We start from the raw sequence: 15,647 nt of genomic DNA, 5'->3' as shown, positions 1-15,647 counted from the left end.
CATGCTTCGCCTACCACAAAAGTCACCCGTTTCAACTGTACAACTCGGCGCCTTCCAGCCCCTTGACCATGATCGGAACACCCGTTTCAGAGCAGCTGGCCGCCTCAGGAAGGTCCCGCGCGTCTTTTTACAGTTAATGCCCGGGCCCTCCTCTAGTCGGGGGCAACCCCTGCTGAATGTACAGAAAACAGAATTAAAGTTCAATTCCTCACTCCCTCCAGCCACATGTCAAGTGCTCACTGGCCCGTGTGCCTGTACTGGCCTCGTGGCTACTGTACGGGGCAGAACAGATGCAGAATATTTGCATCATCACACAATCTCCCAGGGGATAGCGCTCAACTGTAATATACGTGATTCGAAATGCAGAGACAACCTCTGAAAAAAGGAGGAAAACTGAATAGGGTGTGTGCGGCAGGGCCGAAGAACAGGCAAAATGGGCAGGGAAGAGTTCCGCCGGCACCGGCTGGCAGCCGAGGGAAAAGAACACAAATCAGGGACAGCAGGAGAGGTGGGGCCTCCCTGGCAATAGCCAAGAAAGAGAACACGGGACAGCGGAATTTCAGAAGGCAGGGCTGGGGCCAGGGAAGCACAAAAGAAAGCCCTCCTCCGGCCCTGGTCAGCGTCCGAGGAGGAGTCGGAGGAACCCTCGGCCGTCTGTCCTGCCTGACTGGATGCAGATTGCAGCCCCCCCCCCCCCCCCCCCCCCCGCTGTCCGCACGCCGCCCCAGGCTGCACAACCTCAAGGAAAAGGAAGAAGGACCAGCGCGACATCAGTGCATACTTTGCGTTCAGACTCTGAGTGTGAGTCACAGCCACGCTCGGGAAGTCTCTGAAGCTGTTTACCATGTCCCAAGGCCACAAGTGTACTGTCCCCTACCAGACACGCTCAGGAGAAGATCGTTCCTCCAGTTACTCAACAAATAACCACTCTCTGCCAGGTGCCCAGAACAGGCACAGAAGAGGAAAACAGAGCCGTCGACCAGAAAGGCAAGCGCCCTACCCACAGAAGGCTCAGAATCTGGCAAATTAAATATTTTCCTACAAAAGTTGATTAAAACATGCAAATCATGAAGCAATGTAGAGTTAATATAAACGACAACTTACAGATGAGATGACAGCAAATTTCTAACTGAAAGCCTGAGCCCACTGGACCCTGCAAACTAGGACTGCAGAGTAAGCCATTGCCCTGATGCATTTTCCATAGAGCCCAAACCACAGCCGATTAACCCTGACAACTAACAGCCCAAATGAGCAGATCGGGATGGACCACAGTTCACTCTAAAACATACAACCAAGTTTCGAGGGACTTTGTAACGTGCAATTCCATCCCTAGGACTGAAGGCTCCTCTGAGCTCTCATTATAATTAAACGTGGCCTCTTCCTTTCCAGCCCATTAAAGCTCCAGAGGGTACATACCTTGTTGTTCTCATGATCACCACTCACGGCTATGGGATACATGACGTATTTTCCTCCCTGGTCCTCGTTTGGGGCACATTCTGCTAAACCATCTGGATCGTGTTCTGCTCCAAAATTGTGCCCCAATTCATGAGTTGTCACAAGGTCAGCTTCCTGAAGGGTCATGCAGAGAAAAGGTTACTTCCCAATACCTGGCCCTCTATTGCTTGCTTGTTGGGCCTTACTATCTGAAATAGGGTCCTGATCAACCAGACCAACAGAGAATTACAGCTGGACTAGATTTCTTCTATCAATATTAGAAATTAGAATACATAGGACTGCACTTAACACTGTTAAACAGAATTATAAGGATGACATTTAAATCAATGTAAGAAAATATAACTTAAAAGATATATTGGGGAGTTCCCGTTGTGGCGCAGTGGTTAACGAATCCGACTAGGAACCGTGAGGTTGCGGGTTCGGTCCCTGCCCTCGCTCAGTGGGTTAACGATCCGGCGTTGCCGTGAGCTGTGGTGTAGGTTGCAGACGTGGCTCGGATCCCGCGTTGCTGTGGCTCTGGCGTCGGCCAGGGGCTACAGCTCCGATTCGACCCCTCGTCTGGGAACCTCCATATGCCGTGGGAGCGGCCCAAAGAAATAGCAAAAAGACAAAAAAAAAAAAGATATATTGGACTGTACACCTGAAACTAATACAACACTGTAAGTCAACTGTACTCCAATAAAATTTATGATAATAAAATAATAAAACCAGAAAAAAAAAAAACATATACTAAGAAAAAAAGACAGACTGGAATGCCCTTAATGAGGCAAACACTGATTCCAAGCACTGTCGTGGCGCAGTGGTTAACAAATCCGACTAGGAACCATGAGGTTGCGGGTTCGGTCTCTGCCCTTGCTCAGTGGGTTAACGGTCCGGCGTTGCCCTGAGCTGTGGTGTAGGTTGCAGACGCGGCTCGGATTCCGAGTTGCTGTGGCTCTGGTGTAGGCCGGTGGCTACGGCTCCGATTTGACCCCTAGCCTGGGAACCTCCATACGCCACGGGAGTGGCCCAAGAAATAGCAAAAAAAGACCAAAAAAAAAAAGTCACCAAGCACTGTCTGGCATTGTTCAACCAAGCAGCTAAGTGCCGCCAATCACTCAGCTCCCACCCGCAGCCCAGTCATCCTCCCATTAAAACCTACGCACAGAGGGGGACGTAAAGATAAGGAGCACAGCAGCACCCTGTTCCCGTCTGACCTCAGCGACTGACTGCATGTCCTGTGAGCGCCTGACACGACCGAGAGGACTCGAGCTACCAGAATCCAGCTAGAGGGCTGTACGGGGCCTATGAGACCACCCGAGGATTTCTACCTAAACGTAACAGTGAATTTAGGGGGTGCCCATAGTGGCTCAGTGGTAACGAACCCAACTACCACCCATGAAGACACGGGTTCAATCCTGGCTGTGGTGTAGACTGGCAGCTGTAGCTCTGATTCAACCCCTAGCCTGGGCACTTCCATATGCCGAAGGTGCAGCAGTCCTAAAAAGAAAAAAAAAAAAAAAAAAATGAATTTAGTCAGTAAAGCTAAAAATTTCCCCATATTTTTCTGCATAAAATAACAAATTCAATTATTGATCTTTCTCGGGGGGGAGGGTCTACTCCACAGAACTCGAAAATATTTGTCATATTTTGCAAGACACCTGATTTTTTAAGACAGAGTCCCAATTCTGAAACCAATCTCCTGAAGGTTTCTAAGTGTTTAAAAAACAGCAAGAAAACAAAAGTCCAGGACCAGATGGCTTCACAGGCAAATTCTATCAAACATTTAGAGAAGAGCTAACACCTATCCTTCTGAAACTATTCCAAAAGATTGCAGAGGAAGGGATACTCCCAAACTCATTCTATGAGGCCACCATCACACCGGTACCAAAACCAGACAAAGATTCCACAAAAAAAGAAAACTACAGGCCAATTTCACTGGTGAACATTGATGCAAAAATCCTCAACAAAATACTAGCAAACCGCATCCAACAATCCATTAAAAGGATTGTTCACCGTGATCAAGTGGGGTTTATCCCAGGGAGGCAAGGGGTTCTTCAGTGTCTGCAAACCCATCAGTGTGAACACCACGTGAACAAACTGAAGAATAAAAACCATCTGATCCTCTCCATAGACACCGAAAAAGCCTGTGACAAAATCCAACACCCATTTCTGATAAAAACCCTTCAGAAGGTGGACACAGAGAGAAACTACTTCAACATGATAAAGGCCGTATACAACAAACCCACAGCGAACACCATTCTCAAGGGTGAAAAGCTGAAAGAATTCCCCCTGAGATCAGGAACAAGACAAGGACGTCCGCTCTCGCCACATAGTTCTGGAAGTCCTAGCCACGGCAGTCAGAGAAGTAAAAGAAATAAAAGGAATCCAAACCGGAAAGGAAGAAGTAAAACTATCATCCCTATTTGCAGATGACATGATACTATACCTAGAGAATCCTCAAGACTCTACCAGAAAACTGTTAGAGCTCATCCATGAATTTGGCAAAGCCGCAGGATACAAAATTAACACACAGAAATCGATGGGATCTCTATACACTAACAATGAAAGATCAGAAAGAGAAATTAGGGGGAGTTCCCGTCGTGGCGCAGTGGTTAACGAATCCGACTAGGAGCCATGAGGCTGCGGGTTCAGTCCCTGCCCTTGCTCAGTGGGTTGATGTTCCGGCGTGGCCCTGAGCTGTGGTGTAGGTCGCAGAGGCGTCTCGGATCCCACGTTGCTGTGGCTCTGGCGTAGGCTGGTGGTTACAGCTCCGACTGGAGCCCTAGCCTGGGAACCTCCATGTGCCGCAGGAGCGGCCCAAGAAATGGCAAAAATACAAAAAAAAAAAAAAAAAAAAAAAGAAAGAAAGAAAGAGAAATTAGGGAAGCAATCCTGTTTACCATCACATCCAAAAGAATAAAATACCTAGGAGGAAACCTACCTAAAGAGACAAAAGACCTGTACTCTGAAAACTATTTGACACTGATGAAAGAACTCAAAAGATGACACAAATAGATGGAAAGACATCCCATGCTCTTGGATTGGAAGAGTAGTCAATATTATCAAAATGACTATACTACCCAAGGCAATCTACAGATTCAGTGCAATCCCTATCAAATTACCAAGGACATTTTTCACAGAACTCGAACAACATAAAGTTTGTTTGGAAGCACAAAAGACCCAGAATAGCCAAAGACATCCTGAAAAAGAAAAATGGAGCTGGAGGAATCAGGCTCCCGGACTTCAGACTATACTACAAAGCAACAATCTTCAAAACCATATGGTACTGACACAAAGACAGAAAGAGAGATCAGTGGAACAGGACAGAAAGCCCAGAATTAAACCCACGCACCTACAGCCAACTCATCTATGACAAAGGAGGAAAGACTATACAATGGACAAAGGACAGCTCGTTCAATAAGTGGTGCTGGGAAAACTGGACAGCCACGTGGAAAAGAATGAAATTAAAACACTCCCTAACACCATGCACAAAAATCAACTCAAAATGGACTAAAGACCTAGATATAAGACCAGACACTATAAAACTCTTAGAGGAAAACATAGGCCAAACACTCTCTGACATAAACGACAGCAACATCTTCTCAGATCCACCTCTTAAGAGTAATGACAGTAAAAACAAAAATAAATAAATGGACTTAATTAAACTGAAAAGTTTCTGCACAGCAAAGGGAACCCTAAATAAAATGAAAAGACAACCCACAGAATGAGAGAAAATATATGCAAATGAATCAGCTGACAAGGGATTCATCTCCAAAATTTATAAACATCTCCTACCGCTCAATACCAAAAAACAAACAACCCCATCAAAAAATGGCAGAAGATCTAAACAGACAGTTCTCCAAAGAAGACATACGGATGGCCAAAAAACACATGAAAAGATGTTCAACATCACTCTTTATTAGAGAAATGCAAATCAAAACCACCATGAGGTACCACCTTACAGCAGCCAGAATGGCCATCATCAAAAAGTCCACAAAGTGCTGGAGAGGGTGTGGAACCCTGTAACCCTGTTACACCGTTGGTGGGATTGTAAATTGGTGCAACCACTGTGGAAAACAGTAGGGAGATGCCTCAGAAAACTAAAACTAGAACTACCATTTGATCCAGCAATCCCACTCCTGGACATCTATCCAGAGAAAACCAGGACTCGCAAAGACACGACTCCGATGTTCACTGTGGAACTATTTTCAATAGCCAAGATATGGAAACAACCTAAATGTCCATCGACAGAGGAGTGGCTCAAGAAGATGTGGTACATATACACAATGGAATATTACTCAGCCATTAAAAAGAATGAAATACTGGCATTTTTAGCAACATGGATGGACCTAGAAATTATCATGCTAATAAGTGAAGTCAGTCAATGAGACACCAACATCAAATGCTCTCACTGACAGGTGGAATCTGAAAAAAGGACACAATGAACTTCTTTGCAGAACAGACACTGACTCACTGACTTTGAAAAACTTATGGTTTCCAAAGGAGACAGTTTGGGGGCATGGGGGGATGCGCTGGGGGTGTGGGATAGAAATCCTGTAAAACTGTGATTGTGATGATCATTGTACAACTATAAATGTAATACATTGAGTAAGAAAAAAATAAATTTAAAAAAGTACTAAAAAGATAAAAAATGAAATAAAAATAAAAAAGGACCTCCCCCCCAAAAAATGGTAGGAAAGAAAACTTTGTAATTTTAACAAAAAGTACTCAAATCCCAAAGGTACAATATGGAGAAATAATTCCAAACTGTGCTTGGAAAAATTCATTAGTGGATGGATTCTCTAACAGATCTATGCTTTAAATACATCAAAGCAATTTATTTTTTGTTCTGTGTGTCTTAGAAAAATTCTGAAAGACTGAGGAAAACGTTATGTAATTAAACCACTGCTGATGCGGTGATACCAGAAAGGCAAAGGAGCACCATAAAAAACAATTTTGGAAATTAAAAGATTTCTAAAAACACATCAATATATTTTTCTTCTCTCATCCCATTTTACTTTTTTCTTTTAATCAACCAAAGTCCATTATTTATTTATGGGGGGGGGGGGAAGAGTGCTACACCCACAGCAATGGAAGATCCTGGGCCAGGGATCCAATCTGAGCCACATCTGTGACCTATGCCACAGCGGCAGCAATGCCAGGTCCTTAACCCACTGCTCAGGGACAGGGGTTGAAGGGGTGCCTCCAAAAGAGACAAGCCAGACCACTGTACCACAAGGGGAGCTCCCAAAGTCCGTTATTTATATGAAGGTTCACTCGTTGTGTTGGAATTTGTGTGGGTTTTGACAGATGTCTTATCTCCGTGATTCATGTACACAGAATGGTCTGCGCTCTGCCTGCTCACTCCTCCCTCCACTACTGGCAGCCACTCCACTTTCACTGCCTCTATGATTCTGCCTTTAGCAGAATGTCACACAGATGGAATCCAACAGAAAGTCACCTCTTCAGGGTGGCTTCCTTTACTCAATAATATACATTTATGGTTCCTCCATGTCTGTTTATGACTTGATAGCTATTTTTATTTTTTTAAGTTGCTGAGTACTATTCCATTGTCCAGATGTATCAGTCTGTCCACTCACTTACTGACAGACACCTTGGCTGCTTCTAAATCTTGGCAATCACCACCAAAACCACGTACACATCCGTCCGTGGGTTTGTGTGAGGACTCCTCTGGGTAAGTCCTAAGGAACACGGGTGCTGCACCCTATGAAGAGTAGGTTTAGTTTTCTAAGAAACTGCCAGACCGTCCTAAGTGCCTACATCATCTCACATTCCCAGCAACGCGTGAGAATTTGCGTTGCTCCACATCCTCATTAGGATTTGGCATCATCAGTATTTTGGATTTTAGCCATTCTAATAGTCAGATAATGGTATCTCAACACTGTTTTGACTTGCAATTGCCTAATAACATGGAAGGTTGAGCATCTTTTTGTATGTTTATTTGCCATCTGTGTATCTTCTTTGGGAACGTGGCTATTAAGATCTCTTGCCTTTTTAAATTTTATTTATTTATTTACTTTTTCATCTTTTTGCTATTTCTTTGGGCCGCTCCCGCGCCATATGGAGGTTCCCAGGCTAGGGGTTGAATCGGAGCTGTGGCCACCGGCCTACGCCAGAGCCACAGCAATATGGGATCCCAGCCGCTCTGCAACCTACACCACAGCTCACAGCAACGCCAGATCGTTAACCCACTGAGCAAGGGCAGGGACCGAACCCGCAACCTCATGGTTCCTAGTCGGATTCGTTAACCACTGCGCCACGACGGGAACTTTTTGCCTTTTTTTTAAATTGAGTTGTTCTTTTTTTTCTTGCTGAGGGTTTAGTATATTCCTTATATACTTTGGATAGCAGTCCCGTCAGGAGGTGCAGGATGAAAGGCTTCGGAAGGGATGTCCTCAGGAAAAGCAATGATCCTGACTGGTCTCAAAAGAAGTTTGGGAGTTCCCGTTGTGGTGCAGTGGTTAACGAATCCGACTAGGAACCCTGAGGCTGCGGGTTCGGTCCCTGCCCTTGCTCAGTGGGTTAACGATCCGGCGTTGCCGTGAGCTGTGGTGTAGGTTGCAGACGCGGCTCGGATCCTGTGTTGCTGTGGCTCTGGCGTAGGCCGGTGGCTACAGTTCCGATTCAACCCCTAGCCTGGGAACTTCCATATGCCGCAGGAGTGGCCCAAGAAATAGCAAAAAGACAAAAAAAAAAAAAAAAAAGAAGTTTGACAGCTAATTATTATTTTCTTCTTTATACTTTTTATTTTCTTCGTATTTCTCACTAAAAACATGTTTTTTAAGGCAGAAACAAAAAACAGTAGTTATTACTTTGTGTGTGTGGTCGCACATGCGGCATATGGAGGGTCCCGGACGAGGGACTAATTCCAAGCTGCAGCTTCGGCAACACCGGATCCTTCAAGCCACTGTACCCAGCCGGGCCAGGGATCGAACCCACACATCCACAGCCACCTGAGCCACTGTAGTTGGATTCCTAACCCAGTGGGCCACAGCAGAACTCCAAGAGGCATTACTTTTAAAAAAGATACCTACATAAATGTGTAATAGCGGTGATTCTACAATAAATTCAAAATCTACTCCTTCAAAAATGGAAAGAACAGGAGTCGCTGCTGTGGCACAACAGGATTGGCAGCATTGCTAGAACATCCCGATCCCCAGCCCAGCACAGTGGGTTAAGGATCAGGCATTCCTACAGCTGCAGGTTGCAACTGTGGTTTAGATCTGATCCCTGTCGTGGGAACGTCCATATGCCACAAGACAGCCAAAATAAATAATTATTTTTTTAAAAAGCAAAAGAGGAGTTCCCGTCATGGCACAGCGGAAACAAATCCAACCAGGAACCATGAGGTTGTGGGTTCGATCCTTAGCCTCGCTCAGTGGGTTACAGCTCCAGCGTTGCTATGAGCTGTGGTGTAGGTCACAGAGGCGGCTCAGATCTTGCATTACTGTGGCTGTGGTGTAGGCCAGTGGCTACAACCACAATTAGACTCCTAGCCTGGGAACCTCCATATGCTGCGGGTGTGGCCCTAAAAAGACAAAAAAAAAAAAAAAAAAAAGAAAAGCAAAAGAACGTACCTTTGTAAGGATGGTTTTACCATAATTTTTTGTGCTGGTCAAACCACTATTTAAATAGATGTTTTTCTTTCCAATTGGACTATAATAAGCTAAAAGAAAAAAGAAAACAGAGACAAATCCCTTGTTTAGTACAGAACTATAATATAATCCAATCAGCTTGCTATTCCCACAAATTCATACAACAAATGGAAAACTCACCCTTTGGACAAACACCTCCATGACTGTTTGCTCTGGGAGAACCAACATAAGCTAATCCAAGAGTTCCCATATCAAAATCTTGGTAGGTGAAAAGATGTGCCAGGCAGACTTTAGATGCTTCTTCAGCTATATCAAAGCTAAATTGCTTTATTTAAAAAAAAAAGTTCTTAATTAACAGTTATATCAGACTAAAAGATGTTCCAACTGAATATTCCAGAACAGTACCATACTATATGACAGCAATTTTTTTTTAATTTTTAAAAATTGAAGTTGATGGATATTATGTTACAGATCCACATATAAATCCACAATTTTTAAAAGGTTATACTCCATTTACGGCTATAAAATATTGGCTATATTCCCCATGTTGTACAATATATCCTGGTAGCTTATATTATACCTAATAGTTTGTACCTCTCAAGCTCCATCCCTATGCTGCCCCTTCCCTCTCCCCAGTGGTAACCCTAATTGGTCCTCTATATCTGTGAGTCTTTCTTTTTTGCCGCATTCACTAGTTTGTTGTATTTTTCATTGATTGATTGATTGATTGTCTTTTTGCCTTTTCTAGGGCCGCTCCTGTGGCATATGGAGGTTCCCAGGCTAGGGGTCGAATTGAAGCTGCAGCTGCCAGCCTACACCACAGCCCCAGCAACTCGGGATCCAAGCCGTGTCTGCAACCTACACCACAGCTCATGGCAATGCTGGATCCTTAACTCACTGAGCAAGGCCAGGGATCGAACCCACAACGTCATAGTTCCTAGTCGGATTCGTTAACCACTGCGCCACGATGGGAACTCCTGTTGTATTTCTTAGATTTTACATTTAAGTGATGTCATATATTATTTATCTTTCTCCAAGTCCATCCATGTTGTTGTAGATGGCAAATTTTCATCCTTTTTTATGGCTGAGCAGTACTCTGCTCTGTGTGTGTGTGTGTGTGTGTGTACACACATACATACAACACATCTTTTTGTCTGTTCTAATAGTTATTGCTTTATTAGTTGTTTTTCAATACAGAGGTGAGTTGCAAACAAAAATACATTCACGAAAACCTTTTGTTTAGTTATATAGTTACATTTACCAATGCTCTTTATTTTTCCCCTAGATTTGGGTTACTGTTACCATCCATTCATTTCAGCCTGAAGGACTTTTTTTTTTCCTTTAATTTAGGGCTACATCTGCAGCATATGGAAGTTCCTGGGCTAGGGGTCGAATCGGAGCTGCAGCTGCCAGTCTACACCACAGCCACAGCCTCATTAATACAGACATGACCTAAATTTTTAAAAATCACAAAATGGTGTCAACACTATCACATCCAGATTCCACAACCTACCTCTAGCAACATCTTCACATCCCAAGCATCCTTTTCTTCATTTGGGTAACTTTTTGCCATATTGTAGTGCCTTTCACCAGGTTTTACCTCTTGTGGAGACTTGAGAATGCGAATCTATACTTAAAGAGAGAAAATACTTAGAGAACGCTTCAGAAAAAGTCACAAGACTGAAACTGTCAGCTATTCAAAAAGAGACCATCTACCATTCAAAAAAATGTTTTTAAGCTAAAATTCTATAAAATTCTTCAGCTCTAGCTATCCCTTTTTTTTTGAGGGGGGGCTTCTTAGGGCCACACCAGCAGCGTATGGAGGTTCCCAAGCTAGGGGTCAAATCAGAGCTGTAGCTGCTGGCTTACGCCACAGCCAAAGCAATACCAGATCCAAGGGGCATCTGCAACCTACACCACAGCTCATGGTGACACCAGATCCTCAACCCACTGAGTGAAGCCAGGGATGGAGCCTGTGTCCTCATGGATACTAGGTGGGCTCTTTACTGCTGAGCCATGACAGGAACTCCCTTTAATTTTTTTTCTAATATCTAATGTTTAAAAACAAACTGAGAGGCAAATGGTATGGAAAACATTTACGTCAATGAATTATTTATAAACTTATAAATGTATTCTTAAAGTTTTATTTCCCTCTGTATTTAGTTGGAAAAAATGAAAACCTAGGTTCTATGAGCCTAAGATAATGTATTCCAACCACAGTCAATGATTCAGAGATGCAAAACAGTAAGATGTAAGGCACTACACACCAGAGGAATAAGAGTATAAAGAATGGGGCTTTTCCTTATACATATACCACAAATTCATATTAATCCTCCTTTTAAAAAAAGGGGACAAATGTTTCTCTCTAAAGGAAAGGAAACATAAAGGTTGGCAAATCTGAAAAAGGAACAAAGCCATGCTCGGCTCCTTGTTTCTGGCATCTCTTCCCATCTGCCTGCCTACAGAAGGGATACCGGGGCCTGCTCAGCTACCCTGTGGTGAGCTCCCTGGGGTGGCTCTGCAGCTTGGGTGGTGGGTTCTCAAGATCAAATCTGGGATGCACGCGGTGGGATCCCACTCTGCACATCTAAACCACATATCCTCCCAGCCACTACCATCATTAAAGACCCTGCCTGGTAGTTTAATCTCCTATCATACCCAGTTTTTTTCAAATGGTTGCAAATTCCTAAAGCAAAAAGGAGCTTATGTCTCCTAAAACTCAAACAAGGATGCAGCTATTTTAAACAAGTGAGGCAGCTTTATATGTGCCATAATGGAATAATCACCAGCATGTTCATGAAATGAAAAAGCAAAGTGCAAAAAAGTACACCATACCACGAATATGTCAAATACACACATATAACATACACATGCTCTACATGCATAAAATATCTCTGGACGATATGGAGGAAACTAGGGACGTGGGTGTCTCTGGGGAAGGAACTAGTTTGACAACGGGTAGAGGTGGAGAAGACTTACTTGTCACTGGCTTTTGTACCATGTGTATATATTACCTATTCAAATAATAACTTAAAAAAGAAAATGCAAAACAGTAAAAAGAGAATGGAAAAGGGGAAATACTTCTCTTAGTTTTATACAAGTACTATAAAACTTTAACATTTATAAGTATGATACATGATTTCAAAAGCTCTTTTCTTTTCATTCTATAAATTCTACACTGCAGAACCTATAAGAATGTAGTTTAGTACAAAAAGGCTGGAAAAAATAGAGACAATAATTCCCTTAATTTAGATGTCAAAATGTCTGTCCAAAGCAATACTCAATTTCAGAAAGTCTTGTTTATCAGTCTTAACAATTTGGAGAAATTTTTACTACGTGATATACTTAGGATGACATTTATACATCGTTGCTGGACATTTAACAGATAAGAACTCAGAAGATTTCTGGGAAAAGAGATATAATGGTTCTGCATGTATAAATGCCTTGCAAATGTACATGATATTTTTGAGTCAATTTCCTAAGGATTCAACAACACATGCTAAAATTCTAACTAGACACTAAGCATAATCAAAGAAAAATAAAGCATTGCAAGGGATAAGAAGGCTATGAATTCAGGGGGAAAAAAGATCATAGTAGCACAAAAATAAGAACAAACGTAAGAACAGAATATTTCATGATCTATAAATAATATCAAAAATGCTGTTACGTTTCAGATAAAGAATCACTGGCATTTCAGAATATTTATTCATGATTAAAGCAGAAGATAAGTTTTGGAGTTTTAAATACAAGTGACAAATATTTACATCACATAACTTAGCTGAGTACTACAAGCCACATCTGTTGATAAATACCTGCTCTATCTGTATTCCATAACCTTTAAAACCTGCATTGTCCCATGAAGTGTTCCGATAGATGTCATCAACTCTGTCAATTAGCTCTATCTGTGTGTATAAAAGGGAGAGGGAGAGAAAGGCGTTAGGTCTCTTTACCGCCCTGCGCAACGTCATAGAAGTTCTGCGGGGATTAAAAAAAATCCATTTAGATGACATACCATACCATACCAAGCTTTTGCCCATTACAAAAACGAGCATTAAGATGCTAGTCTTCACACGGACAGCCCTAATGAAGAAGCCATGCCCAGCCTCAAACCTAAAATGGTGTTAGCCAGAATCAAGCAGGCGTACATACAGTGCACCCCAAATTTCTGACGGCCAACTGCCTAGGGAGCCAAAATACCAAGTAATGGGTTTTTTAAAAACTGCCATTCTGGTCAACTACAAAAACGGACTACTAAAAGCTATGGTCGATTCTCCTAAAAGTTCCCTAAGAAGTACTCTGGTCACTCTCCCTAGACAAGTACGCTCACCTGCTTCGGGAGAGGTGCACAGCCAGCTAACGAAGACATGCCCGCCCTGGCCGAGGCCCGCCCTGGGCACGGCGCCAAACTGAGGACCAGGGAAAAAGGGACAGAGGACGAGGCCTCATCCTCCCTCTTTCTCCAGGCCTCTGGTTTGGAGCGAGGCTGCGGGCAGGAGAGAATCCTGAGGGGGGAGCGACAGCGCGACAGCCCAGAACGACGCCAACCACAGACGAGCAAAATCTTCATGACCTATCTTCTCCTCAGAGAAGATATGTAATGGTTCAAAAACTGGGTAAATGAGGCTTGTTCTGGGCACTGCGAAGCAAGTTACAGGTCTGAGAAACTGTTCTTTTCTTACAGAAACTGTAAGACTAGAGTTCCTGTCCGGGCTCAGTGGTTAACGAATCCGACTAGGAACCATGAGGTTGTAGGTTCGATCCCTGGCCTTGCTCAGTGGGTTAAGGATCCGGCGTTGCTGTGAGCGGTAGAGTAGGCCGCAAACGAGGCTTGGATCTGGCGGGGCTGTGGCTGTGGGGTAGGCCGGCAGCAACAGCTCCAATTCGACCTCTAGCCTGGGAACCTCCATATGCCGCAGGTGTGGCCCTAGAAAAGACTAAGAAAAAAAAATTAAAAAAGAAACTGTAAGACTGAGAAATACAATTTTTAAGACCAGACGTCTCAATATATCCAAACGCTTGTGTAATGAACAGAGAAGTACACTAGGAGCCCCTCATACAAAATCCACACTAAGAAAGCAGCTTTTCAAGAAAGAATCTCTCATTCGGGAACAAGAACTGCAGTGACGTCACACACTGCTCCTACACCCCTCGCCATCGACTGACTCCCTTGACAGGGAAGGGAAGGCAAAGCGGGTGAGGACGGCGCCGGACCACACAGACCGGGCACAGTAAAGGCGGGAGAGGCTCCGCTGCGCTGGGCTCTGCCCTCCGAGTGAAGGCTGCCTTCTTTACCGCCGCCAACAACGTCGTCACCTCAGTCAGCGCCCAGTTATCACGAGGAACGAGGTCATGCTGACAAAACACGCCCGAGAAATATGATTCCCCCTGACTTTCAAAATTACAGTCGTAAACGCTTAAAAATCCAGCAGCAGCATCTCTAACCTTGCCCTATAGTTAGGACCACGAAAGTCCCATCTTTTCACAGGTGTAGTTCAACAATTAGCTATTTTACACAGCGTAGGCCAAGCTGATCATCTGCTCCGAGGTATACACAGAAGCACGAGCAACACACACACGTTGACAGAAAGACTTTTCTCCCCCACTCAGGAGCACAGAGCCACACGTCACCAACAGGATCACAGCCGGAATGGCGTGATGTGTTCCAGAGCGCACTTCCATAAAGAAGGGAGGCCGACGTTATCAAACGTCCCCTCAACATAATATGCATACAAATTCTGATGTGGAGACCATCTCAGGGGAAAGGGAAGAGGGTTTTTAAAATTTTGAAGCTAGAATCTCTATACAGTAACGTAAGAGGAGTGCCCATCACGGCACAGGGGAAATGAATCCGACTAGGAACCATGCGGCTGCGGGTTTAACCCCTGGCCTCGCTCAGCAGGGAGCTGTGAGCGGTGAGGTGGGATCTGGCGGGGCGGTGGCTCTGGTGGAGGCTGGCAGCTACAGCTCCAATAAGACCCCTAGCCTGGGAACTTCCATGTGCTGCACGTGTGGCCCTAAAAAAAAACAACAAAAATACAATAATGTAAGAACTTCAGACAACCGTCCTCAAATATTCCATGAAATCACAGAGCATCTGAAACAGATCTCATTTCATTACATTTCAAATTAGAGCGGTTGTCTTTTTTCACGTTTGACCGCGCCCCCAGCATGTGGAAGGTCCTGGGGCCAGGGACTGAACCTGCGCCACGGCAGTGGTCCCAATGCTGCCACAGGGACCAGCGCCAGATCCCCAACCCACGGTGCCACAGGAGAAGGCCAGAGCCACCTTCCCTTAAATGGCCCCACCCCTCGAGGGACTCTGTCCCTTCTCTCAGGCAACATCTCATACTCACCAGGTAGTTTGTGGTCGTGCTCTCTTCCCCTCTGCCCATGTACTTATAAAAGCGATGATCTGCCACCACCAATAATTTACACGTGTTCCTCAGGGGATTGGGGTCGGCTCTTCTCTTCACCCGGTGAACAAGCTCTAATGTGAATTTGTACGCACTATTAAATCAAAATTCATCAAAACAAGGAGTTTTACAGTAACATTTTAAATCTAACACGTTTGAGACAAATATTATTTGAGCTCGG

At 44.1% G+C, this 15,647-nt stretch overlaps 1 protein-coding gene across 4 annotated transcripts in view; it reads right to left on the bottom strand.

The window, feature by feature from the left end:
* The window catches only part of ADAM17 (ADAM metallopeptidase domain 17), a 58,656-nt gene that overhangs the window by 17,403 nt on the left and 25,606 nt on the right, over window positions 1–15,647 (bottom strand). For 2 of the 4 annotated variants that reach the window (NM_001099926.1, XM_021085853.2), the window contains 6 exon segments: window positions 1,417–1,569; window positions 9,036–9,124; window positions 9,234–9,378; window positions 10,567–10,680; window positions 12,866–12,955; window positions 15,407–15,540. In NM_001099926.1, the coding sequence (NP_001093396.1) occupies window positions 1,417–1,569; window positions 9,036–9,124; window positions 9,234–9,378; window positions 10,567–10,680; window positions 12,866–12,955; window positions 15,407–15,540 (725 nt within the window). 4 annotated transcript variants of the gene reach the window in all.

The sequence above is a fragment of the Sus scrofa genome, chromosome 3, assembly GCF_054392235.1.
Source record: "Sus scrofa isolate SSC_HxYL_T2T_F1_AM1 chromosome 3, Sscrofa_HxYL_maternal_Yorkshire_Landrace_v2.0, whole genome shotgun sequence".
NCBI lineage: Eukaryota > Metazoa > Chordata > Mammalia > Artiodactyla > Suidae > Sus > Sus scrofa.
Note: the sequence above shows the minus strand (reverse complement) of the source record. Positions and strands in the feature narration are given on the sequence as shown.